The following is a 25,510-nucleotide window of genomic DNA, read 5'->3' as shown; positions in this document are numbered from 1 at the left end:
TCAATGAATAAACAGACCTTTATTATTTAATTTGCAAATATTCAAATCCAAGACTTATATACATGACTTTTATATCCAAGACTTTTATATACATGAAAAATATCTTTAATAGTTAAAAAAGTTTTAAGAAATCAAGACAAATACAGCAATGTTATAGCAGCAGCTATTTCTATGGTTTCAGGTGGAACAAGAATTTGGATCTGCTACAATGCAAGTATTAAACCAACATCTGCTCTTGATGTCTCAAAACTAGAACTGTCAAATAATGTAAAAGCTTAAGTTAGCATAAGCACCTTAACACCTACATCCTAAAACACCAAGGTCTTGAGTTTGGAACAGAGTCCTTTGGCAAGATAAAAGACAGTCAAAACACTATTCCAGCATCTAGATAAATCTGCAGGCTCAGCTCCTCCTCTCCTGCTCTAAAGTAGAAGTGTACTTCCAGTGGCTCATCCAGGTCCTTCCTTTCCCCCTCAGGGCCAGCAGGTCAGTTCAGTGAAGAGAGGCAAGGAGTGGCTGACTGCAGTGCCCCCAGAGGCTGAGTGCCTGGTTCGGAGGGTTACAGGACAGGCTTTTCATGGACCCAGAGCTATCAATGATAGCACACTGACCAGTAGTCAAGTATTCCCCCAACTGGCCCATTGGACATACCCCCAGTGCTGCAGACTGCAGGGAGTCAGTACATAAGCACTCTAAGAGCAGCTGTTTCAATGCAACTTTCACTACAGTTGGTGCTTGCTGGCTTTCCTGTTTGTTTTAGCATGTTTTTCTTTCTAGCCCCTTAGAAAGCTGTTGTTGGGACTATTCAAACAGTGCCAACAACACTAGTCACAGTACCTGCCCTGTTGGAATGAGATGCTTTTTCACATTTACAGGATACATTTGTCCAAGTTAAGGTTGGCACAGCTATGCTGTGATATTCTGTGTCTAGGAATATACAATACTGAAACTGGGGGATTTCCAGGTGCTAGAATATAGAAACAGTACATGTATTACCAGGCACAAATATTTTTTACAACTTGCTTTTAATTTTAAAGTGTTTCACTCCAGCAAGTGCTGTAGAGCAGTTTTCATATATTTCTGCATGTTTCCTGAGCAGGAAACATTTCAGACACTCATAACTCTTCAGGACAATGTTTTGACTTGCTCAAGGGGCAAGCCAGGGTGTGATCTGTCCCATTTCCCACTCAGGCTTAAAAGAGAAATTACCTTTGGAGAAACACCATATGAGAATATTGAGGCAGCCTCATGTTCATTGTCAAGTATTTAACATCCTTCTAGAGCACATTTAGAAACTTTGTAAACTGTGTACCCTCCTCTCTTTCAGCAGGTCATGGAAACCAGATCCCTGTATAAAAGTAAAAATAAGTTCACATGGAGCTTGCATTCTGCTGCTCTTTGTAACAGTGAATCCGAGGACAGGGTCCAGTACCAGAAGGTAGGAAATTCCATCATGTTATAGACAATGTTCTTTCAAAGACATCAGGTGTGATGTGAATTCCAAGTTTCAGATATTGCAGAAGATACCAAAACACATACAGTCTATGTCACTTGGGACTCAGAGATGCTTTCAGATGATTGTCTCTTTGTCCACATTACATGACAGAACAGCTAGGATCCTCATTTTGCTGCAGCAAGAAAACATGAAGACATTAGCCTAATTAGCATGTGTACAAACTTCTTATTTCTTGCTGGTTACCTACTTGATCCTCATATAGCCATGTAGGGGTTTTAGTGTTCTGTAGATTTAGTTACTTAATAAAGCAAAGCAGATTTTCAAGAGAGGCAGTACATGAACTGTACTAGATGGTTTGTGGGTGGGGAGAAAGACTACAAACTTGTAAGAATTTGAGGCCATGCAATACATGAGCCTGTGCCTTCCTTCATGAAAGGCTGTCAAGCTCACTACCTCAGTTCTCAAGCATCAGAACTTCACTGGCATGCAGATTCATGCTGCCCTAGTTAGGATGGCAAAAGCAGAAGCAAAAGGTATGGAAACCCTGCCTTCCTTTAAAGCACAGCATGCATTCTTCTCGTCATTGTACTGCATGCAAGAAGTTAACTGTTGTTTACTAAGCTGCCACTTCATTACCACCAATGCAGCAGAAGCACATAGGTACTAATGTCAAAAGTTTAACAGGAATTCAGCAGACAGGAAAGATATTAACATTTGATTGGAAGTATTAGAATTGATTCTTACCATAAATGTCACACAACTGTATTGTAAAGTTGCTGATAAAACAGATTAGAGGTGTAAGGAAAAAAGTTACTTTTGCTTTCCATCATTGAATACCAAACAAGCCATATCAGTGAACTCAAAAACCCCCACCTTTTAAAATAAAAAGCAGCCACCGTGGAGGAAAGGCACTACTCTGAATATGAAAAGAAGCTTGTTTTGGTAAGTCTCTTTATGACCCTAAAGCTTCCTTCAACCATTTTGGTGTGTGCTGTGCATTAAGAGCCTAAAGGGCAGAACAGCATTATGGAACCTCTCTCAGTAGCCTCATTAACAGGGTATCATCATCTTCAGTGAGAGACTGAAAATATTACAAGAATGTGCATGCAAGTCAGGAGACTGATAAATGTCCTTTAAGCCACATGATATTGCAGTAACATATTTAACCAAATTTTCTGTTTGAAAACATAAGAAGAAGAAACAAGCAGCAGGCAGTAACTGCTTGTTCTTGGGAACATTTTCTTCAGAAAGACAGCATGAAGGTGTTTTTGAGTTAGTTTTCAGACAGATACATTACAAAAATATTTAGGAAATGGTGGTGGGAGCTTTAAGACTTATTGCACTAAGATGCAAATCCTCCTTTTAACTGTGTAGGATCAGTTTTAGGAAGAGCTGTGGTAGCTTAACATGTGTCAGCAGGAGGGAGGTTTTAGCTGGGCACAACCTTGCACTTCAGGCCTTGAAGTCTGTACTAGCAAAGGGGACATGGTGCTATTTCAGGTCAAGACACAAACTAATTTGGGTCAAGAACAGTTATAATTGTTCAGTTATAACCAATTTAAAGCCCTCATATTAATTGTTTTAGACAACTTCAGCAATTAAAGATAGCTCACTACTGTTAGTGCAGACTTGTAATATGGTTAGTCAAGAGCCATTTGAAGGGGCTGTGAAGTCTTGCACAGGGCATTACAACATGTAAGTTTGTAGCCAGGGTTTGTAAGTATATTCAACTTAAATTCACACTGAAGTTATCTTAAGAGCAAGTCAGGGACACTGGAGTGTCAGATAAGTTACTTCATCCCACAAAAATAGTGTTTGCATTCTGTTTGGGGGATAACAGCTTCAAAGTTCATACATAGTCAGATATTCAGATGAAAGAGACATTAAAGGTTGTACCTTTCAGTGTGTCAGTAATAAGATATTAAATATCTTAATGCATATTCAGCCAGAGAATAAGCAAAACATTTGCATTTCTGATGCAAAGCCATGCAAGCTACATCCTATGTGAGACAAGAGACTGCAGCACCACTAATGAAGCAAGTTTTCCATGAGATGACAAGCATGATTCTCACCATCTCACCTGCTTAAGGATGCTCACAGGAACCACTATCATGAAACCAAACAACATTTCTTTTTTCTTCTTCTTTTGGTCTGACATCAAGAAAAACAGTAATAGTTGAAGGATATGAATAGTACTTGAAGAAGTATTTTGGTTTAGCATGGAAAAGAAGTGGCCATTGAGTGACTCTGCTGGTGGCATGCATTTGAACTTCAGGCAGCTTACCTGAGATGCAAACTCCATTTCACTTCCAGTTATTTCTTCATAATCATCATCTTGCTCACTGCTTTCTTCTCCTCTGGGTACAAACATTATCTTCCTCTCTGCGAGTTCCTAGAATACAATTGAATTGCCACCAAGGATCCTCACGGATTAAGCACAAACAAATTTAGTATTAGGACAGTAGAAGCTATTTACTATTTCACTTACCTCACCATCATCTGTGATAAGTGTAACATCAATACTATCCCCAGTTCCCCAAGACCTCTGAGACTTCCAGACCAGATCACTTGGACCTGGGCTTACACCAGCAGCTGCACCCCAGATCTGCAATAGATTTAGAGTGAGCTTCTGAAGAATCTTTGTAGTTAGAGTAGGATTCAGTGTAATACACATAACTATCAAGTACTGCAATACCAAAGATCTCCAGTAACAAACTGAATCACTGTGATCCCTGGTAAGTTAGTTCTTTCCAGGAATACCAAGAATGATGGTAAAGTTTTTTTTAACTGAAAACTGTAAGACACTTAGTGCAGAAAAGGCTGTTAACAGCTTCTACCTGCTGCAGAGGTAGGCCTGCTTGGCATGCATAACATTTGAGCCAAGTCACAGAGCCAAGCCATAGTCACAGACATGCTTGGGGCAGCAACCTGTGTGTACAAGAGCCTCTCTCCTGGTCACTCATAGATCTCTTGAGCAAGCTCCTACACAGTTTGGAGTAGCAAGTGTAGAGTTTAGCTCTTTATCACTATCTAAATGTACTTAAGATTATGATTTTAGTGCTAATGTTTAGCTTAGTACAATACTATACTTAGGGAACCCTAAGAATATACTACAGTTTCATGCAAGCTTTAAAGAAAATTTAATTGGCATTTCAGATCAAAATCAAGGATTTTCCCCCATCTCCCTCACTACATAAGAGCTTTAGTCCTTCAGGCACTTAAAGTATCAGTTTAGTTTTCCATATTACAGGAATCTCTATTGGCATCTAACACAGGAACAGAGCTCTGAGAAAGTTTGACAAAACCACTACCTACTGTAACTACTTGGCCTGCCTGAAGAGTGAACTGTGGAGGAAACTTGTAAGTAACATCTGACACACTTCCAATATGTCGTCTCAGCACCCATCCATGAAGTGGTTGATCCTGTGGGACAAGAAATTTCACTCAGCACTGCAGACCAACACCATGTGATACAAATGCAAGGTTCTTTCCAGACTCATGGGTCAGTTTTAATCCCACTCCTGCAGCATACAAGAACGTGAACAATTTTGAGGAAGCAGGCAAGTTTCCATTACAGCCTCCCTATGTCTTCTCCTTGTATTTTAGGATTCTCCTTAGTCCCATAAGTTAGGCCACACCTATTCTTGCCTTCCATTGAAGGGGGGGTTATGATGCTCTTTACCAGGGAGATTCTGATAAGGAAATTTATCAGAACTGTGCCCACCTACCCAACTTGAGCCATATATATATAAAATACTTAGTAGCCTGTGAAGTTTTAAGGCATCTCAAGCTGAAGAGGCTAGACTACAAGCCACATGTTTTGAAGCTCTGATGATTAATTCTAATAGTTCTGGCTTTCCAAACTAAACTAGTCAAAGAACTACCTAATTGGTCAGATAAACCCTCCACATGGATTAGATATCATCATCTCTATTCAATCTTTTAGCTGGTTTAAGTATTTTTAAGCAATAAGAGACTGTCATGATCCAATTTACTAGGTACCCTATTTAGTTCATCAAGGATAAGTAGTACTTCTGATAGTGCTAGCCTGAATCTGATGACAAACAGCTGAAGGTGTTAGATTTCTGCATAATAGAACTCATTGCACCTCCACCCAAAAGCACCTCCCAGACAGCCCTGTGAACAGAACACCTGCAGTACCAAAGAAGTCAGTCTGTCACTAAGCTACAAGTCATTCACAGTCACACTTGGCAATGCAGGCCATGAAAGCAAAAGTACCTCGTCAGAGTTGTTTTTAACCCTGACAAATTTCCCATCTGCATCGATCTCTTCAATGGATACGTTTCCAGAAGCTGAGGCATGCTGAACAGTCTTAAATGCAGCAGCACACTCTCTCTTTTTGGATTCTTTCACTTTCCTTTTCTTCCCATGCAGAAACCTCCGTCCTTTACTTGTTGTTGGAGTTGCCGTGCTGCGTGAAGATGGAGTGGGTGACAGCCTTAGCCTAGAGGAGAGTCAGATAACATTCACTTGACTGTCTGACATGCTTGATTTCTTCTCAATCCTATCCTCCTACTATAACCAAGCCTAACAGCTTCCTCTATCCAAGCTTTCCATGAGCTCTTGAATATAAGATTTTATTTTTATTGGCGAGAGTAGCTAAGGCTTGTTAAGTCTGGAAGACAGCTCCAGCCCTGAAGTCCAAAGCAAGCTTATATTGATAAGAAAAGATTCCCAACTGCAGTAAGTATTCCTTTAAAGTCTCTACAGACACAGTCTTCAGGAAAAGTAATTTTAAGTTTTTGACCCTTCTTATTGAGAGTTCATGTCTCAATAGGCAAGTGAGATATCATGTCTGGATAGATGGGAGTTGATACAGTTTCTCAGTTTCATTCATGGAACCTGAGCACTGTCTTTGATATATCTTTAAGATGTAGCACCAAACTTTGAGGAAGTGGAGGAATGTCTAATGGACCTTTGAATTTTATCAGTTGGGTTTATCAAGCTACTTCATCTTACTACACCATGTGTTTAGATGTGGGATATAAATACCATCTACAGAAGATTATGCTTCATTAACTAAGTTACTGCACTAATGACATACTTAATGTTTGTGTCTTATCTCCTCCACGTTCTGAAGGTATACAGTTAGTATAGATGTCCTGAATGAAGCAAGTCCTCATATGAAGATCTTGTTATAGCCTACCTCTGTTCCTCTCCTTCCAGCATCTTTCTGTAGGCATTTATTTCCAAATCCAGAGCCAGTTTCACATCTAAGAGATGCTCATATTCTTCCAGCTGTTCTTGTGCCTGCCTCTGAGCTTGTGCCATTTCTTCCTCCTTTTCAGCCATATGCCTTCGATGGAGATCACGATCATAATCCAGCAAGTCCTGTAGCTCCTTTATTCTGCTCTCCAGAGCAACATTCTAAAATAAACAGAATGGAAAAAAAACCCCACAACTAAGGATTAGAGAGAAGAGGCCAATATTTTCGATTGAATATCTAAATTAAAATAATTCTAAGGTTATACAAATAAAGACAGCACCTGGCTTTGATACTGATTAACTTGAGATACCAGAGTATCAATTCTCTTCTTTGTTTCCAGCAGCTCCTCCCGAGCAGCACTGGCAGACTCACTATTTCTTCTTGCAGTTAGCTGGGCATTCTCCATCTGCAGATAAGTCACTGTTAGTTATCAGTTGCATATTACCATATATTTTAAATACAGAAGGAAACCCAAGTCATTTTCACCTGTTACATCTGGAAATAGTTTTGTTTTACTTAAATGTGCAGATATGAATGAAGTCCAGCTCAAAGGTTTTCACTGCTTTCCAAGGAGGTTTACACAAGTTTGACATTTATGTCAGAAAAAGTCAGCAATAATCAGGTAGTGAAAATGGCTGGATTAGGATATTTCAGTTAGAGATGCATGAAGTCTTTGTATAGACATTAAGTAAATTAATTCTCCAGAAGAACAATGGAGAATATATTTAGAAGCTGCTTGTCAGAGCATAGGGCTGCAGGGCATTGGGTGTGCATATCAAACTATTATTGCTCTTCCCCAAAAGGTTTGTTACTAAAGAGTTCCTGCATCATTATAAGCAGCATTGAATTGCTCTACAAATAGCTCAGTCTTGAGATTTTCTAAGAAAGGATAAAGTGCTCCGACAAGAGGCACTCAGAATTTCCAGTCAAAACAGAAACAGAAGCATCCAAAGGAATTCACTGAATTGGCACATAAGTTAGAGTGTAGAAAAAGTTAGGCTTTATTCAGGACTGAAATCGCTTAATACAAACATGACACACCTTGGTCCCAAATTTGTCAGAAGTCTCAAATATAATCAGCTATTCCTAGTCACTTCCCAAAGGGACAGTATTTATGCTTGAATCAGTTTGGTTTGGGACCAAAAGTTTGCACAAATCCTAAATTTGACACTGCTTTGAAATTCCATAACTTATGCCAAGAAGCTCCACACTGAATGCAAGGGAGCCATCAGATAAGCTGTTTATGCTAGCGTGACTTTAATTGTGTCAAGGTGCAGAGAACTTCAGCTTTGTTTTACTGTCATCTTTACAAACTCACCTTTGCACCGAATGTTCGCTCCAGCTCCTCTTTGTATCCTTGAATTTGTTCTTCATGCTGTCTTCTGATCTCCTGCAGAGCTTCTGAGAGCTTACTCTCAAATTCTCTCTGGCGGCCAGATTCTACTTCTGCTACCCTGCTCTCATGGACTCTTTTTGTCTCCTTGAGCTTCTAGAAGGAGAAGAAATTTTACAGAGAATAAACAAGCCAATACAGTTTGAGACTCGAAGTGTACCAGCTTCATGAGTCCTTCACTCCTGAAGCACATTTCTCATTGAGTACACAGTAATTCATCTTGATTCATATCTTAGATGTTCATCCATTAGGTCTGGCATGCCCACCTTGCTAGCTGCCTTACTATTGTTTTGCCATCTCACTGCCAACATTGCTCAAACTAATAAAAGTAATAATTCATATTTAATTGTAAGACTTAATTCTTTACACTAGATAGATTGTGTATTTTACTTTGAACACATGCAGATACACTTCAATTTCTTCAAGCACTTTTACTTCACCTATTCTTGTTTTATTCAAAAAGTCATAGCAGTTGGTTAGAGAAATTAGAATTCCATCACTTAAACCACACACTTCAAGATTCCTACCAGCAAGAAGGAAGCTCTTTTACATTCACATGTTTCTTAGTTCTGTGTACTGACTTCTCTCACAAAGGTTACCAGACACCTTTAAGAAGTGTTAAGGAAGTTGGGAACACAAGTTGCTTATTAAAGCAGATTTAATTTCTTCGCTTATTTCAGGCTTCAAGCAAACATCTGGAATAATTTAACAGTAACTGTAATATATGCACTTTCACTTACACAAAATAGTATACTGGGATTGTAGTTCAGAAGAGCAGCCTGAGAAAATTCTCTCATATTTCAAATATCTATTGGTACTATCCCAGTTAACATGAGGTTGTGTACTTCCTTGAAGTCTTCCTAGTTAGGTGGATTCAATTAGGTGATGGGCTGCCATAGGTTGGCTCAGCTAGTTACCTTTTTAAGCATTAAGCCCATCTTAACCTTACTTTTAAGTGCATCTATGTATACCTAAAAAAAAATTGCTGGTTTATAAGCTAAAACATACATCTTCATGAAGGCGCTTCTGGAACGTCATTTCTTCCTGCAAAGTTTTCATATGATTTTCTAGGTCCACCCTCCTCAACATTTCACTGTGGAGATGCTTTGTAGTATCTTCCAGTGACAGATTCAGCTAGAAAGGACAGACAACAGGGTCATGTTTTCAAATTAAGGCAGCCAATTTGTTACAGATCATTCAACTTCACTCCCACAGCAACCAAAACACGCTGCTTGAGTGAAGTGGGTTATTCTGTTTAAGTTCTTATTTCAGTAGGATCCAGAATATTACCAACAGTTAGAATCCTATTTAATTTTTATGTAGACCAGATTTCCCACAAGGCAAATGTAGAGCAGCCCTTAATGCCACCAGCTAAGTTTGACTCCTCAAAGTAGACTTCTAATCAATTGTACCATCCATATACATTCCTCCCCTTTTACAACAGCAGATATTTAGAACTTTTTCCTAACTCGTGATATAATTTCTTTGACACCTAATGGAGTAAAATCCTCCAGATATAGCCTACCTACATTGACATGCTATTATACACTTCAAGTGTTGGAGTATGTTGCTTTAATGATACAATGCTGTTTGTTTTGTTGGGTTTTTTAAAGTTTTCATCCTTACAAATTTGGAGTTAGCTTATTCAATGAACACATTAAAGCATGAAGATACTAAAGCTATGCTCTTATAAGTGCATTGGTAGAGTAGCAACTCGAGCAGAGTTCATTTTAGTTGCACAAAAGCCTACAAAAAAAGAGTAGTCAGAACTTATTCTACCTAGATTTTAAGCATAGGGAAGCAGAGTTCCTCAAGGGCTCCCTTCCTTGACACATTACAGAATTCTGCAGGGATTATAGCAGTATTACAAATTTCAACTTGTTTTGACCTTAGAACAAGAAACATTACATACATAGAATTTAAGGTGCATGCAACAGGTGGAAGTTTTAAGGAACTATCAGTAGCAATTGCTTTCAGCAAGACTGTGGAAATCTTTTTGCCTGCTCTTCACTGCCATAGTTAATGGGCTTTCCCTGCTTTTAGATATCAAAAAGTAATTGGGGAAAACCAAGCAAAAACTGCAGGAATAGCAGCAAAGTTTAAATTCCAAGAGCAAGTCTTACCGTGAGTACTTCCTCCTTTAATTCACGGAGCTCACTCTCCAAAGTGCGGTTCTCGCTCAGGGCTGTGGCTAAGTCGGCTTCCTTCGCGATCAGCTGGGCATCGAGGTCTCTCAGACGAGCCTGGGCCAGGTTCAAATCACTTTCTTTTTTGGAATTCCTGCAAGTGAAAGTTTTATACTGGTAAGTTGCAGCTGGCGAGGAAGGGTTTGTTTTCAATGTGTTTCAGCGTGTTTGCCTTCAGAGGGGTCTGCGGTGAAACAGAGGTTAATCGTGCTCGCGGTGAGAGCACAGGGTGAGCTGTAAAACAAACCGGACAGGCCCCTCGGACAAGCATCATTTGTTTAACCGGCAAGATTCCTGACCCATTTTCCAGCTCGTTCTGTGCGAATCCTATGCGGAAGCCAGCTATTTTCCACGGCATTCCCAACGGGAAAGGGAAGGGACAGCACAGGCCTCCAGCTGCACAGGGAGGGACGGTCACACTCCGTGACCGAGCCTTCACGGACACCCCCCCGCAGCAAGGGCCGCCACCAGCCCGCCGGGAAGGCGCCTCACGGCACCGGCGGCTCCGCAGGGGCTGAGGCGGCCGGGCCGGTCACACACGGGGCAAAGCGCCCCCTCGTCCGCGGGCTGTGGCTGCCGGGGGTGCCGCTCCTCCGCCCCGCAGCACAGAGGGAGCTTTGTCCCCCGGAGGCCACCGGCCAGCCCTGGGAGCTGCCCCGCGTCCCGCTGGATCTTTGCTTCCCGCAGCCCCTCAGCGAGGCCCGGCAGCCGCCCTCCCTCACAGCACCCCTGCAAGGGACTGCCCTCCCTCGGGAAGGGACACGCACTCCTCCCTCCACCGTGGAGATGCAGGGGAAGAGCAACTTTGCCTTGGGAAGAGGCATCTCCAGACCAACGCCCAGGCACTGCACCTCGGGTACCGCCTGCACGGCCAACACGGTTATGGTGCCAGTTTTACTTGGCACCACGGCAGCAAAGTGCTGGGCCCACTGTCAAAGAACATAGTGATAACTCCCCACACTACTCCAACTTTTAAAATCCTTTGCAGTTGCCCTGCCCACTATCCAGAGTCTTGAGTTCCTGCTCAAAACTCAGACTTGAGCTTGCAAAGAGTAAAGGTCTCAATCTGTTTTGGTAAAATCTCTTCTGCCAAGTGGCAAAGTTGCGTTAGTTCATACAATGAGTTTTCCAGTGGATAACAGAGCAGAGTTGGAGAGAGTCCAAAGCAATTCTGCAGGATTGATCAGCTCTAGAAAGCCTGGATTGCAAGGAAAGATTGGAAAAAACTTGGGGTTGTTTAGTCTAGAGAACAGAAAAGTGACAGGAGACAGAACAGCCTTTACATACGTGAAGGGAATCTATTTTCCATGTCTGTTGTAGAACAGATGGGAAGCTGCAGGCTTAAATTGCAGGAAGGAATACTCAGGTTAGATGTTAGGGGGAGGAAACTAACAGTAGTTCAACATGGAAGCACATTGCTTGGGGGGGATATTCTAGAATCTCCATCATCTGGAATTTAAAATAAGAGTTACAAAATCTGCTAGAAGGGATGCAGGTATGGCTGCTTCCAACACAGGCCTGGGGCATCTGGTTACATCAGGTTCTTGTTCAAGGCCTTTTTTAGCCCTGCTCTACAGAGACCTTTGTTGACTGTGCTTTGCTAGCAGAGATTATTTAGTCTTTACTCAGACTCTAGGAGGAAAGTAGCTCTACTAACTATGAAAAACAGATAATGTGTTATAGTTTTAGTATTTACAGGTTTCTTTCTTTTCTAGGTATTCACCTTCCTTTTGGGTCTCTCCTACCACTTACTGTATTATATATGATACACATATCATACTTATTGTATTATATACTGATAAGTATATCAGTAACACTACATAGCAATAATATTGACTGTTTCATCTTACAATAATATAAATTTCATTCTGCAATCAAAGTGTTTGCAAAACTGAAATTCCATTACTATCTGTGTTTTAGCAGTCCACTTTCCCAGAGTAAGCCTCTGACAGCCAGGCTGAGGTTTCCTAGATTCTTTCCTGACAAATACTTTCAAAGAAACTTGGAATGAGTAATTTCATCTTTAAGAACAATAATTTAAAGAGTCTGACTTTGACAAGAGCTTTTATTACCCTTTTAAACCAAGTTTAGGGTTCTGAACACCACTTTATACCATCAAGCAGAAAGCAGGGACAGTTACAGTACTCTGCACCATTCCATATACCAACCATTCTAGAACTAAGTGTGAGTTACTGACTATCAATTACAAGCAAAAACTTTGAGGCACTGCCAATCACATTCTCTGTAAGTCAGGATGTCACATATGCTTGATCTGAAGAATTTAAATAATTTTACCAGAATATTTCAGGTATGTGTTCAGACTCCAGTTTGTCAAGACCAGAGGACATCAACAGCATGTACAGAATTCATTCTTATGGCCTCAGCTGCTACTCCATGTGTGTCAGTTCAGCAGTAAAATGCACATCTATACTCCCTGATGCAGAAAGGAACTGGTCTTGTCTCTCTCTGCTGTGTTACTGTAGTTGCTTTGACCTTCCTCAGGCTCTGAATTCAACCAACTGATATGCTTATCTACAACTCCTCCTCCCCAAACATCCTTGGCCTACTTCCAGTCACCACTGTAAGTAGTAAGAAAAAAACTGAAATGCAGTAAGTCATCATAAACTTTGAGTCTCTCAACTTGTGATTAGTCAGAGCCAATAGTTAATGCTGTTGGGAAATTATCTGGTGACATTCCATACCATAAGAGTTAAATAGCCACCAGGTTATTTAAAGGGTGTATATATTAAGGGCACGATACCCTCAAAGTTTGTTCCAAGTCATCTGAGACATTTGCAGTTAGGCAGCCCAGATACAACACACATTAATATTAGGACTTCAGTCTAGTCCTTTCAGAAACCAGTATGTACTGGATATCACTTCCCATGGGATGTAAATTTAACCACTTCTAAGACCTAGTTAAAGTAAAGAAAAAACAACAGTCTAGAGGACTGCATACCTGCCAAGTCTAAAGCTTTATAAACAAAGCCAAAGTTATACAAACACAAAGAGCAGCAAAGTTTTAGAACAGGCATTACCCCTCTCCTCACTGTCCAGTCAAGTGGCTGGTTAGATTTATGAAACAGATCTGTGAGCCAAAACCCAGCATGACTGAGACAAGCCCAACAACAACTATGCAGACGAAAACAGAAGCTTAGAGTAAAAACACATTTTATTCCCAAGCAGAACAGCTACTGAGCCTATGAGGGGGCAGTACTTGCTCCATATAGGCATTAAAAGAAGAAGCTAGTGCCTAAGTTTGATTACACGTTTATAACAAGATATTGGAGGCTTGTGGACACCCAAATTATTACAAGTCTGTAGGTGATTTAGGGGTACAATGGGTCATTAAAGTAACTAGCAGTGTTAGTATGCTGTATATATCCATAAAGGAAGCTTGCTGGGATTGGACACTTGTTTCCTCCCCCTTCACTACACTCCTCTTCCCTCCTTCAAGAGGATGTGATTGCACTTACATTGGGCCACCCCTTTGTTCCAGGCTAGGCAAGACTAGACAAGATGATTCCAGGCTCAGGATACACATCTTACAAGAAAGTCCAGCTGAAACAGCAGGCAGTTTATCCCAGTAGCTTGTAAATCCAGACCCAAAAGCCACTAGGAAAACTCCTATGAAGTACCAACCTGGACCAGGTAAGCTATACTGCTCCCAGGACGGCCCTCTCTGGACAATGCCTGAGCAAAACAGCCTGAAAGAGATGGGCACTACCTCCATACAAACACTCTTTCCACTGCCTCCATAACTTTCTAGATACTTTCCAGCATCTTGAGCATTTGTAAACACAGGTATGGTGCCAAACCCATGCACCTTTGCATTCATACCCTATAAGAGCACTCAGCACCCCAAATTTTGACAGAGCCCCATGCCCATCCCAGGTGCCATGCCACCCCATAGCACCACCAGAGGAGGCACTCCCAGTAGTGTCCCTACAGCTCACCTTCAGAACAGGAATCCAGATGTCTCCCAACCCAAGATACTCCAACCCCAGAGAGCCTTTGGGGTGTCACCCCTGCACGACCCATACACCCAGCATCCCTGTGCACTCCCCCTACAGCACACAGCTCTTGCCAGCAGCATCCCCCTCCCCTCATCCCGCAGGAGCCCCAAAGGACCGGCTCCCCGGGGTGTCCCCAGGCAGGGAGGCCTGCTCGGGGCCGGGGCACCGACCGGACGTGAAGTTGCCGGTGATCCTCGCCGATCTTGCCCAGCTCCACCTGCAGCGTGGCCCGCTCGATGGCGATGTCGTCCAGCGCCCGGCGGGCGTCGGCCAGCTCCGCCTGGTAGTGCAGCCGCAGGCAGTCCAGCTCCCGGTCGGTGCCCGCCTCCTGCTCGCTCAGTCGCAGCTGCAGCGCCGAGTTGTCGGCCTCCAGCGCCCGCACCCGCTCGATGTAGGCGGCCAGGCGGTCATTGAGCTGCTGCAGCTCCTCCTTCTCCTGCAGCCGGCTCAGCCGCGCCGGGCTCAGCGGCGTCTCCGCGGCGCGGCGCGCCTCTGGCCGGCGTGGGGGGAACTCCGTGGCCATGGCAGCTCCTGCCCGGGCCCCGCCGCCGCCGGGACCGCCCCGCGCAGGACACCCAGCGCCCGCCGCCGCCCCGGTATAAATAGCCGCCAAATAGCCGGCAGCTGCCGCCGGCCCGCGGAGAGGGTGGGCAGCTTAAAGGGCTCGGGCTGTGCCCCGCGGCCGCCCAGGCGATCAGGATCTCCTGTAGAAAACAGACTTTTTTCTTTCTTTTTTTTTTTTTTTTTTTTTTTTTTTTTTTTTCCTCCTTCTCTTCCCTGCTTTATCTTTCACACGTGCCTTGCTGCATCTCATCAGTCCAATGGTGCTGCCCGGAGAGGGCGGAGGAAGGAAAAGCCTACCGCAGCCCAGCGTTCTCACAGACCTGTGCAAGCGATCGAGGTGAAAACAAAATCGCAGGTTTAGGAAGATGCATGACAGCTGCAGTGATGCTCATACTCCAGCATGATGCTGCGTCAGTGCTCTGCCTGTTCTATCTGTTTTGTTTTTTCAAACTGTTCAGCTGATGAAAATAACCTTTTTGTTCTGCTCTTGGTGATAATTTTTAGCTTTCCTGTCAGCCATCTCAGTGTGATAGAACAGAGGTGGAAGGAGGACCTGCGTGAAGACAACTGTGTGAAGCAGTCTGCAAAGCCTTACACTAATTACATTTTATGAAAATCAGCATTCAGTACTGATTGCTTCAACAATCAGGTTGCTTCAGCACTTCTTCAGTAAGTGATATTTACAGTGATAGTTGTCAGTTTCCTCCAGTAGCTAATTAATTTACACTTGTTCACTTAAGTTTTGGAGAGCAGATGCTGTAAAGATCTCATTCAGTATGAGCACCAAAATCTCTGAACATTACTCTAACTGTTAATTATTATGTTTGTTGTGGCAGTTACAAGAAATATCACTTGAGAGCTTAGCTTAGGTTAATGTTATTTCCTACATGTAAAAATGACCTTGACATCCTCTTGAAGCTCCTTAAATGTAAAGATAGGTTTTATGAAGGTTGTAGGCATAAAATCAAGCTTCACTTTATAGGTGGGCAGGCAGGTAATATTGGAGACCAACATATCTGGGCCCAAGGCTGTAGCTGGGGATTTTAGAATAAGGTGATGTATTCCCCTGGATACAAAGTTACAAAGGACATAAGGACAACGAAGGAGGTATGAATGCTCATCAGGGATTATTCTTCAGATCATCCTTACACATTTGTGTAGAAAGCAAAACATAATTTCAAGATTCTAAAGCTACGTGCAGCACAGTAATGACACACGGCCAGACTGAGCTCCTCTGGTTCTCGTCCTAGCAACACCACCAGGAAATTCTTTTCTGCAGAGTAGTTCCAGTGTTTTATTTTGATGTAATGAGTACTTTTTTGTCCTTCATTGCCAATAGAAAGCTCAATTCAAGAAAAATAAAAACTATGATTTAAATCTGAACATGTAGCCCTAAGACCAGGATGTACATCTGAGGGTTTATTTCAGCTTTGAAACCTCAGTCCTCATCAAAGAATGTGATCGTTTGTCGTTGCCACACTTGATCGTTGCATGTTACTGGCCAGCTGTTCAAATACACTGTATGGTTTTGGAACAGATGCGGAACAAAGCAAGAAATATGCTATTCTAAGAATATTTCCCTTGCCTGCCAAGGTTTTATAATAGTGCAAACAGAAACAGCTAAAAGAAATAGTTCAAAAATAGTCTGAGCTAGTTTTATCTTTTGGATTCTTTACCTACTCTTCCTGTGTGAGAACAGAAGGTGGCAACTTAAGGAGAGCATAGTGGAAGTCTGTTGCTGACTCTCCTTTCTGATATTTTTTCTGACTCTTTCATAGTCTGTACTGCTTAGACCACAAGCATAGCTGCAGAATTCCTGCAGGGATAAGCCTCTGCCATCCTTTTCTACTGATTCAAGGATAAAGATATTAGGAATGTTTCAGGATTAAGAGATAGGGAGGGTATCAGGAAAAATTGTGGGAAAAGGTATATGTCCTAGACTAAAGCACCGTAAAAGCTATTCTACAAATAGTACTTTTACAGGAAAATGGAAATATGGGAGATTTAAACAGTATTAGCAGGTACCACAAAGTTGAAATTTAAAAAAAAGTGGATTTTTTCAAGTATTTTAATAAAGCCCTTGATATTGAGTTGGTGAAATTAGGCAAAAAAAAAGAATACAGCAATGCAGTGATACAATAAATCCCATGAAAAAGTCAGGTGAACTTTTTGCTATCCTTTTCCTTAGGTATCTGCTAACTGATTCCAGGCATGTGTAAGCAGTGTGTCCCTACTGCTCCCAAAGTGTTGCCAGGGCTCTGGGTGGACCAACACACCTGTATGACCTTGATCAGCTCCAGCTGGGGCTTCTGCCCACGCTGCTTCCTGGGGGTGCTGGAGCTCCATTTAAGCTCTGGCCTGGCTCTCCTGCAGGTTTGCTGAGCTGTGGTCTCTGGTAGCCCATGGACTGATTTTTTTTTCTAGCTTAATTTTGTTCCTGCCTGGTTACTGCAACTTTGCCTGGACTCTGCACACTCTGGCTGTCATCTCCAGCTCCCTGTGTATTTTGCCTGGAAGCAGTGGGACAGGCTGCAGCTTGTGTGGCCCCTGCCCTGCCAGCCTGGCTACCTGACTGGGTTCTCTGTCTACCAGGAAGAAGCTGGACCTTGCCACTCCTTGGATGACTGTTAGAGCAATGACTGCTGAATACTTAGGTAAGGCCAAATTTGTTGATAGTAATATCTCTTTCTACACTCTTCAGTGACTTAATACAAAATGCTTTAATTCACATATACTTTTCAAGGGTTAAATGCAGTTGAGGCTCTGCATAGTAAGTGCAGAGTATTGACTATTGTGGCAATACTGTGCTGACAAATATAGGCATAGATGCAGAAATAGCATAAGCAACAAAAAATTTCATAGCATTTTAGTGCTTTTCTCTGGAAGTTGTTCTCTTCTGGAAGTCACGAGGGTCTTTTCCTATATACCCATTGGAAACAAAGCAAGGTGTCACTGGACAGCCTTTATAACAGTTTAAGAAATCGGTACATAAAGCAGTAATATTGTTTCAAATTATATTACTCTGAGGCATTGGAACGTATCAATAAATACTTTGCTAAGCAATCTATTTACAGACAGCTGTTAGTGACTCACACATGACCAGAGATAATGAAGACAAAAGGAGTTCTGTTGGCCTGATAATGGTTGCCATAGCACTACAGTAGGTATGGGGGCTCCATGAGAAAATTAGAGATTACCCCCTGGAAAGGTTAAAGGGCAGTTTCTGTGTCACTGATGATGGTACACAGAGATGGGAAAGCCCTTTGGAGAACATGTAACTGCACAGGTGATCCTCCTGTGTAGTACTCCAACATAGGGCCCTATTTGCCTTGTTAAATTAAGCAGTACAAGTCAGTTGTCTTATAGTGGGTTTTGCCTGTGTTGGAACAACCTTTTATAAGTTGGTAACCAGGAAAGAAATGAATTTATTAGTGGCTTTACCAGGTGCAAAAGTAAACAATAGATTGTGTTTGGTAAAACGTGAAATGTAGAAAATACACGTGGTAACAGCATTTTGGAGGTGACACTGGACAAGATTCTGGCTTAGGTTGTCCTGGTTTCCAGTTGCCGGTGACCAAATTCTCCTCTTGGGTACAAACACAGAGGAGCTGTTGCTGTGCATAGTCTATAGTGATACTGCTGTGACCAGTGTCTGGCTCGCTGTCTGAAGATGCACCTTCTCTTCCAGCTTTATGTAGCACACATTCATCTTCATAACCCACATTGTCTGTGCTGCTGGTATCCCTCTCAATGATGTATCATGTATTTCTTCCAACCTTTCCTTTTTTTTTATTCCTTTACCTTGTTTGCTCCTTTCTTCTGTTCTCTTCTGTTTCTATATTGCTGTGCATCTTTGGATGCTCGTGTAGGGACATGAACAAGTCATCTTGTGAGACACAGGTCACCTACTTTGCTCTTGCTTTTCCCCAGTGAGCTGTTACAGTGAGGGCAGTAATTGTCCTGCTGACCTTTGTCTATTGCTCATGACTTGCAATATAATTGATTTCCTCAGATCCCCTGTTTATTCACCAAATGTTGCCTCTTTCACAAAGCACTCAATAATGTTTTATTTTTAACAATCACACAAGTAAAGGCCATCACAGAATGAGGAAAACAGATCATTGTCACTGTTGCATGAGAAAAAAATGCCAGACAAGTTCAGGAATTCAATTCATATCCAGACAAGTTCAGGATATGGCATATCCACAGTCTCAGTGGGGTTGTGTTATTATAAACTAGGAAGAAAGTCTGTTAAAGAACACATTGCTATGTCTTTATAAACTGAGGCTATTTTACATCTGTAATGAATTTTTCATTTTGCCTTTTCTGCATTCAACCTTTATTAATACAAATTCACGTATTCTAATTATGCCCAACATAATCACCTAGATCCTTTTGAAAATATATGCTGCAAAACCACAAAATGACAATCTAAATGTATTATAAGTTTACCTTGAATGCCTATTCCAGCTTTTTAGTTAGGGCTATGGACTGTGAACTGCAACAGAAAGTAAGTTTGTGCCATTTGAGTCAAGATGGGTTTGTTCTGCTCCTACTGTACGGGATCATAAATATGATCCACAAATTGTAAATGAGCCACAAGTTGTTTTGCTTGAGGATAAAAAGGAATTTGAGAGAAAAGAAAGGACAAATATTTACTCGAATACTTGAAATAGTGACCATTTGTATATACTGTTATTAGTTAATTCTAAAGTAATTTGAACACAAACTGAGAGAAAGGCAGTAGTTTTCTTCTGTAATGTTTAGGTCTATACATAAGTAGTTTTTCTCTCTGTAAGCCTCTAGAATTTTTTTCTACTTGCTATATTGATGGAGCTGATTCCAAAGCCCAGGGCAAGGATCTACATGGAATGCAATGGGTTCCATAACACCAAGAAATGAAAGCCACAGCTCTGTGGCTGAACTTTATACTAATAGAGGCTTTCCTCTTTATAGGGTATAACATACTAGTGAAGTGTGACAGTGTGTGATTGCTCTCTACCCCGGAGAGCTTGTTATTTCAGAGTAAACAAGCACCCTGTGCAAATACAATGCAGGGCCAAAGAACTGATTAGACCGTGTCAGGGTTCTCATGACTTGTTACAGGAAATTTAACATTTTGCTTTCATTAGTCAATCAGGTGCAGCTCCATTACTGATAACTTTAAGGCCTTGAACCAAAATGCAGTTTCTACACAGGGCCTCAGCAGGATACTTCCAGTTTTGTTATTCATTAGTCAGAATGCTGATTTATGAGCCAAAAGTTGTTCTGTGCTGTTCCAATGGATTTTAAATTTGTAGTTTAGCCAAACATATTTTTTCCTTAGTAGTACAGACTTTTGTTGTGATGAAAGAATGGCCTTCGTGATCATCAGATTTGTGTAGTTGAATTTGTTTTGAGGGAGTATTTATATATAAGTGGAGTCTGCTGAAAAAGTATGTCTACCTGCATTTCAGGACAAAGCTAAATAGAGAAATGTGGGTTTTCTCTTTAGATGTGAAGGTTTTCTGTTAATGTTCAGAGAGTGAAATCTGGTGGTTATCATGTGATTTAACAGAGGTTTCTTGTTTGCCAGACCAGAGATTTAATTTTCTTCAGTTTGGCCCTTAGCTATATCTTTCAAAATCTTTTTTTCTCTGCCACTTCTGCCTGCACTGTTGAGTGTAAATTGAAATTTTCTGTTACATTTGAACATAAATCAAGAAATTACAAAACACTTCATGGCTATGTTTCATAGTGAAGACACATGGTATTAAGCCTGTGTAAAACAAAGGATAACACCATCATATTTCCAACCATCTTCCTCATGAGAGCCCATGCCAGCTGTCCAGATGGATGAGATTACAATTGTGTTCAAAGAAATAATAAGTGCAAATGTCCATATTTCACAATTTTATGAACAGTAAGGGCTTTACAGTTGTCGTATTTAATGTAATTTAAATGATGCATAATCTAGAGAGCAGCAAAAGCAAAGCATATATGGAATAAAGAAGCATTGCTAAGAACAAGAGACAATACATCTGAACTCTGAGTGTTAAAAGCATTGCTACAGTCTCCTATTCAAAAGTCTTACACTGATTCTGCAGAGCTAATGTGGCATGAGTGGGAATTAGAAGACTGTGTGGTAAAAACCGCTAATAAGGTAATACATAAAGCACTTGACACTGGCCCAGGGATGTGCAAACATGATGTAACAGGCAAAGAACAAAAGCCCCTGTCTTGAAAAATTATAATCCATACAGACAAGGCAGAGTGAGGAGAAGTCTAATGTTTCCTTAGAAAAAGATTTATTTTAAACTTGACTGGTCAATTAGTTTTTGCAGAATTGCTGACAAACTTCTCCAGGGATGAAAATTAGGCATCCAGAGCCCAAGTTTATGGCCTTTTAACTTTAGGGTGTGTACTGAAGGGGTTTGCCATGGAGTTGCAGGTACTGTGAATTTTGAAGTGCTTGTTGTCAATCCCATCTTGCCTGAGTTTCAGGACACCTGAGTTTCATTCAGTTTTTGTTTGGGTCAGCAGAAGTTAAAATTTCAAACCTTTCAGATTAACTGGAAGTCTAAAAACAACAGAGTAAAGTGGAAGGAGTGTGGAGTGAGGCTGAGGTAAAGAAAATAAATTGGATAAAGGAGAACACAAATCACCATTTAATGAGAATGAGTTTCACATAGGAAAATGCTGTCCAAAACCCTGCATAGTTTGTAATAGGTGACTAAGGCTATTTTTATGCTCTGAATACTGTCATTTTTTGTGTGCCCATCTTCCTTGCAAAAAGCATGATTTCAGTGTAAGAAAAAAAACCAGACAGTGGATTGTGGGGGAGAATGGGATTAACAACACCTAAATCATTTCAGCAGCTGGGGTAAGATGTTGCTGACTGCTACTTTATGAGGTAGGTAGCAGAAGGCACTTGTGTTATTTACTGTAATGCTGGTTTTGAAATCTCCTTGGGAGGTAGTGCTGGTTTTGAAATGTCCCTAGGGAGTAGTGTTGTGGGTCCTTAACTCAGTTTTCTTACATGCTGTATAATTTCAGACATAGAACCTCTAACCTGGGACCAAGATCACAAAGAATTAAGTGTGTGTATGTGTAAACAGAAGGCTCACTTCAGTTGCTGGATTTGATGAGACCTAATCTAGGCTACTTTCTAGTACACAACTTTTCTACATTCAAATTCATTGCAGATGAGCAATGTTTCTACTTGTGTGTGCAATGTTCAATTATCCTTTATTTTTAGGAATGCACACAACCAACTGATTTGAATAAAATTACCAAGAGCGGCATTGAAGGAGTGTATCAGAGTAAGCTAGAAGGAGAAAGAGAACACAGAGATGCGTAGCAGAAAAAAGGGAAAAAGAATGAAATGCTGACCAGCATTCCAGTGTGGGAAACTTTGTTAGAATCTTGGAGCCAAACCTTTCCATGTAATCCATGGCTAATACCAGTGCTAGGAATATAGCCAGGGCTATTTTGTCTAAATATACCCATCTAGCAAACAAATTAATAGTTCACTCTGCAGGTTCTGCTTCAGGGACCCAGGGGACTGCTTCGCTATTGAAGGGTGAATAATTGTGAGAGAAGAGATAATCTAAATAAGGATGGTGCCAATTGTGTTCAGTCCTAAGTAGATGTCAGGTCTTGAGGGTCAGCTTCATCTTGTTGTTGTGAATCCCTGTGGGACAGGAAAATGGATTTTCTCCATCAGATGATCTAATGGCTAAATTCTGGCTTTAAAATCACCTGTGATCAAGTCTGAAGCATATGCTGACTGCAGGAGTATGTTTTTTTGGAAGATAACAAATTGCAGGGTGTAATTGAAGTCACAGTGAAAAGACTAAGGGTTTAAGTTACTGTAGCAACTGAAATGGACGGAAAGCCAAGCTTCCCAGAAAGTTGATACACTTTTAGCTGACCAGTATTAGAAAAAGAGAAGATAGGGTTCTTAGCAGCACGCTTGCCTGTTCCACAGCCTATTATCATGATAATGTACAGACTGGGAGGAACGGCTTTCCTCAGCTGTCAGGGTGAACCCGAGACAGAGCTGCCTGTGAGTTACAGTGGCACGAATGAGGCAGCCCGGGCAGGTGAGTGTCCCTGCGAGGTCTGTGATGTCCCAGCGAGCCTTCGCGCTGCTCCCGGCCGGTAGAGCGGCTGTCCCGCAGGCTGTCAGCTCCAGGTCTCTGGCAGGCTGGTTTCAGCAGAGGGCACTCTGTTCCTAACGATAGAGGAGGCGCCTTCCCGTGCTGGTGAGAAACCTAAACAGATTGGAAAAGTTTCCAGTGCAACATACTTGAACAAACTCTTCATCGGTTATGTTTAGTTCACTGGAGCATATTTTTAACTTCAGTGGCAGGGATCAGAACCCTTTCTTTACGTGGTGCTCGTAGCGGACTCGACGAAAGCTTGGGATATCAGTGGAAGCCGTAGCGCAAAGGTAGAGGATTTTGGCGTTCCTGTCTAACAGCTCGAAGCTCAGAGGGAGAACGAGAGCAAATCTGTCGTGCGAGACATACTCGTCAGATTTACAGTAGGAAACCTAAAAATATCGTAGAGGGCAGCATGATTAAAGACCTCCTCGGTGTGCGAGCAGATTTGCAGCTGTATTGTGAGAGTTACTTGGAGATGAGACACAGGATGGTTGCGGTTTTGGAAGCTGCTTTGCATCAGATTCGGAGGCTGACTTCACGGTAGCTTTTGCCCCTCGGGGGAAGACGAACCACTTGGTCCCGGGGCTGCCGGGGTCTCGGCCCTCGACATCGGCGCGTCGCCAGTGCCTCCGCGGCCGGGGGTGGGGAGGACGGACCTCCTTGGCCGCCCGCCCGCCTGCGCTGGCCGGGGAGGCAGAGGCTGCGCGGGGGGCGCGGAGCGGGAGCCGGGCCGGGCCGCGGCCCCGCGCCGCAGGTGGAGGCGCCCCGGGCTCCTCCGGCCGGGCCGGGGGCGGGCGGGGGCGCCCGCTGCCAGCAGCCTGTAGGACCTTGGCTGGGGCGCGGCGGTGGGCTGGAGCCTGGCGTGAGGGAGGGGCCGCCGCCGGCGGGGCAGGATGCTGCATCCCCGGGGCCGTGACAGCCGAGGCTCTGCCGTGCGCCGGCCGTGCCCGGCCCGCTCCCCGCCGCGCCGCTCCAGGTGGGTGAGCTCGGGGATGCCCTGGGGCAGGGCAAGCCTCTCCCGACCGCTGTCCAGTGGGTCCTCCGGCGAGGCACGGTGGGGATCGCCCGAGCTGGCGGCCGCGGTGCTGGGCGGGTAGCCCTAGAGGGGTCTCCGGGAGGGCGAAGCGACGCGGGTGCTTCTGCAGCCCTTGGGCAGCCCAGGCACCGGCACCTGGGAAGGACCGCAGCCCGGCGAGTTGGGCCAGCTGGGGCTCTCGGCAGTGCCCAGCCAAGGGGGGAAAAAATAAGAATTTTATTTATTGCTATAGCTAATTGAAACTTTTCAATGGCAAAAGCATCCAGGAGTGGGAAAGATTTTAGGAGGGAGGGGAGCTTTTAAGTTTTTTTGTTTGTTTGGTTGGTTGGTTTTTTTGGAGGGAGGGAATAAAACACTTCTTTCTGTAAGGAATCTTAATTATGTTCAGTTGACAGGTGCAAGAACTGTTTGGATAGATGGTTTTCCTTTGGGATGTCTGACCTTTTAGGAGGGAGTGCTTAATTTGAAGGAGAAGTCTGCATTCGCTGTGGGGCTTGGCAAACCAGTGAGGGGGTGGGAGTGTTTTTTGTGTGTGCATGTGTATTAGAGTGTGTGTGAAATTTTCACTATTTTGACATCACTATGGTCTAAGGCAATAAGATACACTGACACTAGGAACTAGCACATTGTAGCAGCGTTATTAAATGTTGGGTTTTTTGTTGGCAATTTTAAATTGAAGTTTTAGTAAAAGTGATGGACAATTTCATGTTGGCCTTGTAATCATGATGATCACTAAAATTGTTGGAACTTTTTTTTTAATTTGAATTCTGCCCTGATTGCTTAGTCTCTGAGCTAAAGGCAGTGCAAATGACTGCTGAAATCTCAGAGCTGAGCGCTCAGCTTTGAGTGGGTGAAAGTGCTGGAAAGTACATCAGAAACCCTATGCTTCTTGGATTCTACCTTCTAGAGATCATGATGGGAGGGGTTCCCAGTTTGATCAATTCTCCTACATCCAGGAGACAATCAAGTTTGTCCACGACTGCCAGCTTCCCCAAACCTTTCATTTTCCCCCTTTTCTGTTCCCTAATTGGAACAGCCTCGCCCTGCAGGCTGTGCTCATGGCATGCGCTGCGCCTGCTCCTCTGGCCAGCACAGCACTCCGGTGTTTGCATTGCATTGCTTCCAACGGCCGGCCCAGTTTGCTTTAGTCATTGAAATTCTGGCCGAGCCCACTTGATTTTGTTTGTAATTTGAACCAATTTCTCTCAGCAGAGCCCCAAGGCATGAGGATGGCCAGCCCTAAAGCCACCGGGCTCTCCTGGGAGTTCACTTGGCTTGCTATTGCCCTCTATGCTCATCTACAGGTAGGTGATGAACTTGTCGCTGTTGTCATGCGTGGTCCTTTATCAGGTGATGTTGCTGCACACTTTGATTTCTGTTTGTAAACAGAAAACTGCCGAAGGAGCTGCACTGTGATTAAAGACTCCCAATGAGGTTTTCCTTTCACTGAACTTTCAAAGACATCTATGTGGAAAATTAATATTC

At 42.8% G+C, this 25,510-nt stretch overlaps 2 protein-coding genes across 5 annotated transcripts in view; one reads left to right on the top strand and one right to left on the bottom strand.

Moving 5' to 3' along the window:
* On the bottom strand, positions 1-14,801 carry LOC103759120 (lamin-L(III)). 4 transcript variants are annotated; one of them, XR_003915652.1, is made up of 13 exons: positions 14,449-14,801; positions 10,200-10,356; positions 9,085-9,210; positions 8,002-8,172; positions 6,964-7,089; positions 6,624-6,844; positions 5,696-5,921; positions 4,772-4,879; positions 3,945-4,061; positions 3,741-3,848; positions 3,537-3,607; positions 2,201-2,232; positions 1-1,628 (listed from the first exon to the last, which is right to left on the bottom strand). XR_003915652.1 is itself a non-coding variant. In XM_029958824.1 (12 exons), the coding sequence occupies exons 1-11, from the start codon at positions 14,799-14,801 to the stop codon at positions 3,566-3,568; spliced, it is 1,755 nt and encodes a 584-aa protein (XP_029814684.1). In that variant the 3' UTR covers positions 1-1,628; positions 3,537-3,565. The 4 variants fall into 4 exon arrangements, 3 of the variants coding, with proteins under 3 accessions (XP_029814684.1, XP_017925366.1, XP_017925367.2); XM_029958824.1 differs by lacking the exon at positions 2,201-2,232; XM_018069877.3 differs by lacking the exons at positions 2,201-2,232; positions 14,449-14,801 and adding an exon at positions 10,562-10,696.
* A 2,675-nt stretch (positions 14,802-17,476) lies between these two features.
* Positions 17,477-25,510, top strand: part of ADAMTSL3 (ADAMTS like 3) — a 179,355-nt gene continuing 171,321 nt past the window's right edge. The window contains exons 1-2 of the mRNA XM_008925406.2: positions 17,477-17,496; positions 25,238-25,329. Of these exons, the coding sequence (XP_008923654.2) occupies positions 17,478-17,496; positions 25,238-25,329 (111 nt within the window). The 5' untranslated portion in view covers position 17,477. The remainder of the gene's footprint in view (positions 17,497-25,237; positions 25,330-25,510) is intronic.

This window comes from Manacus vitellinus, unplaced genomic scaffold (assembly GCF_001715985.3).
Source record: "Manacus vitellinus isolate BGI_N305 unplaced genomic scaffold, ASM171598v3 scaffold_16_pilon, whole genome shotgun sequence".
NCBI classification, from domain to species: Eukaryota; Metazoa; Chordata; class Aves; order Passeriformes; family Pipridae; genus Manacus; species Manacus vitellinus.
This window is presented reverse-complemented; position numbering and strand designations above follow the sequence as displayed.

What these genes read in the sequence shown, in the direction of transcription:
- LOC103759120 (XM_029958824.1), bottom strand. Translation starts at nt 14,801, where the DNA reads ATGGCCACGGAGTTCCCCCCACGCCGGCCAGAGGCGCGCCGCGCCGCG. An exon ending in TTAAAAACAACTCTGACGAG is followed by an intron (nt 4,880 to 5,695) that starts GTACTTTTGCTT and finishes CTTGTCCCACAG; the next exon opens with GATCAACCACTTCATGGATG. An exon ending in AGGCAGGCCAAGTAGTTACA is followed by an intron (nt 4,062 to 4,771) that starts GTAGGTAGTGGT and finishes AATCTATTGCAG; the next exon opens with ATCTGGGGTGCAGCTGCTGG.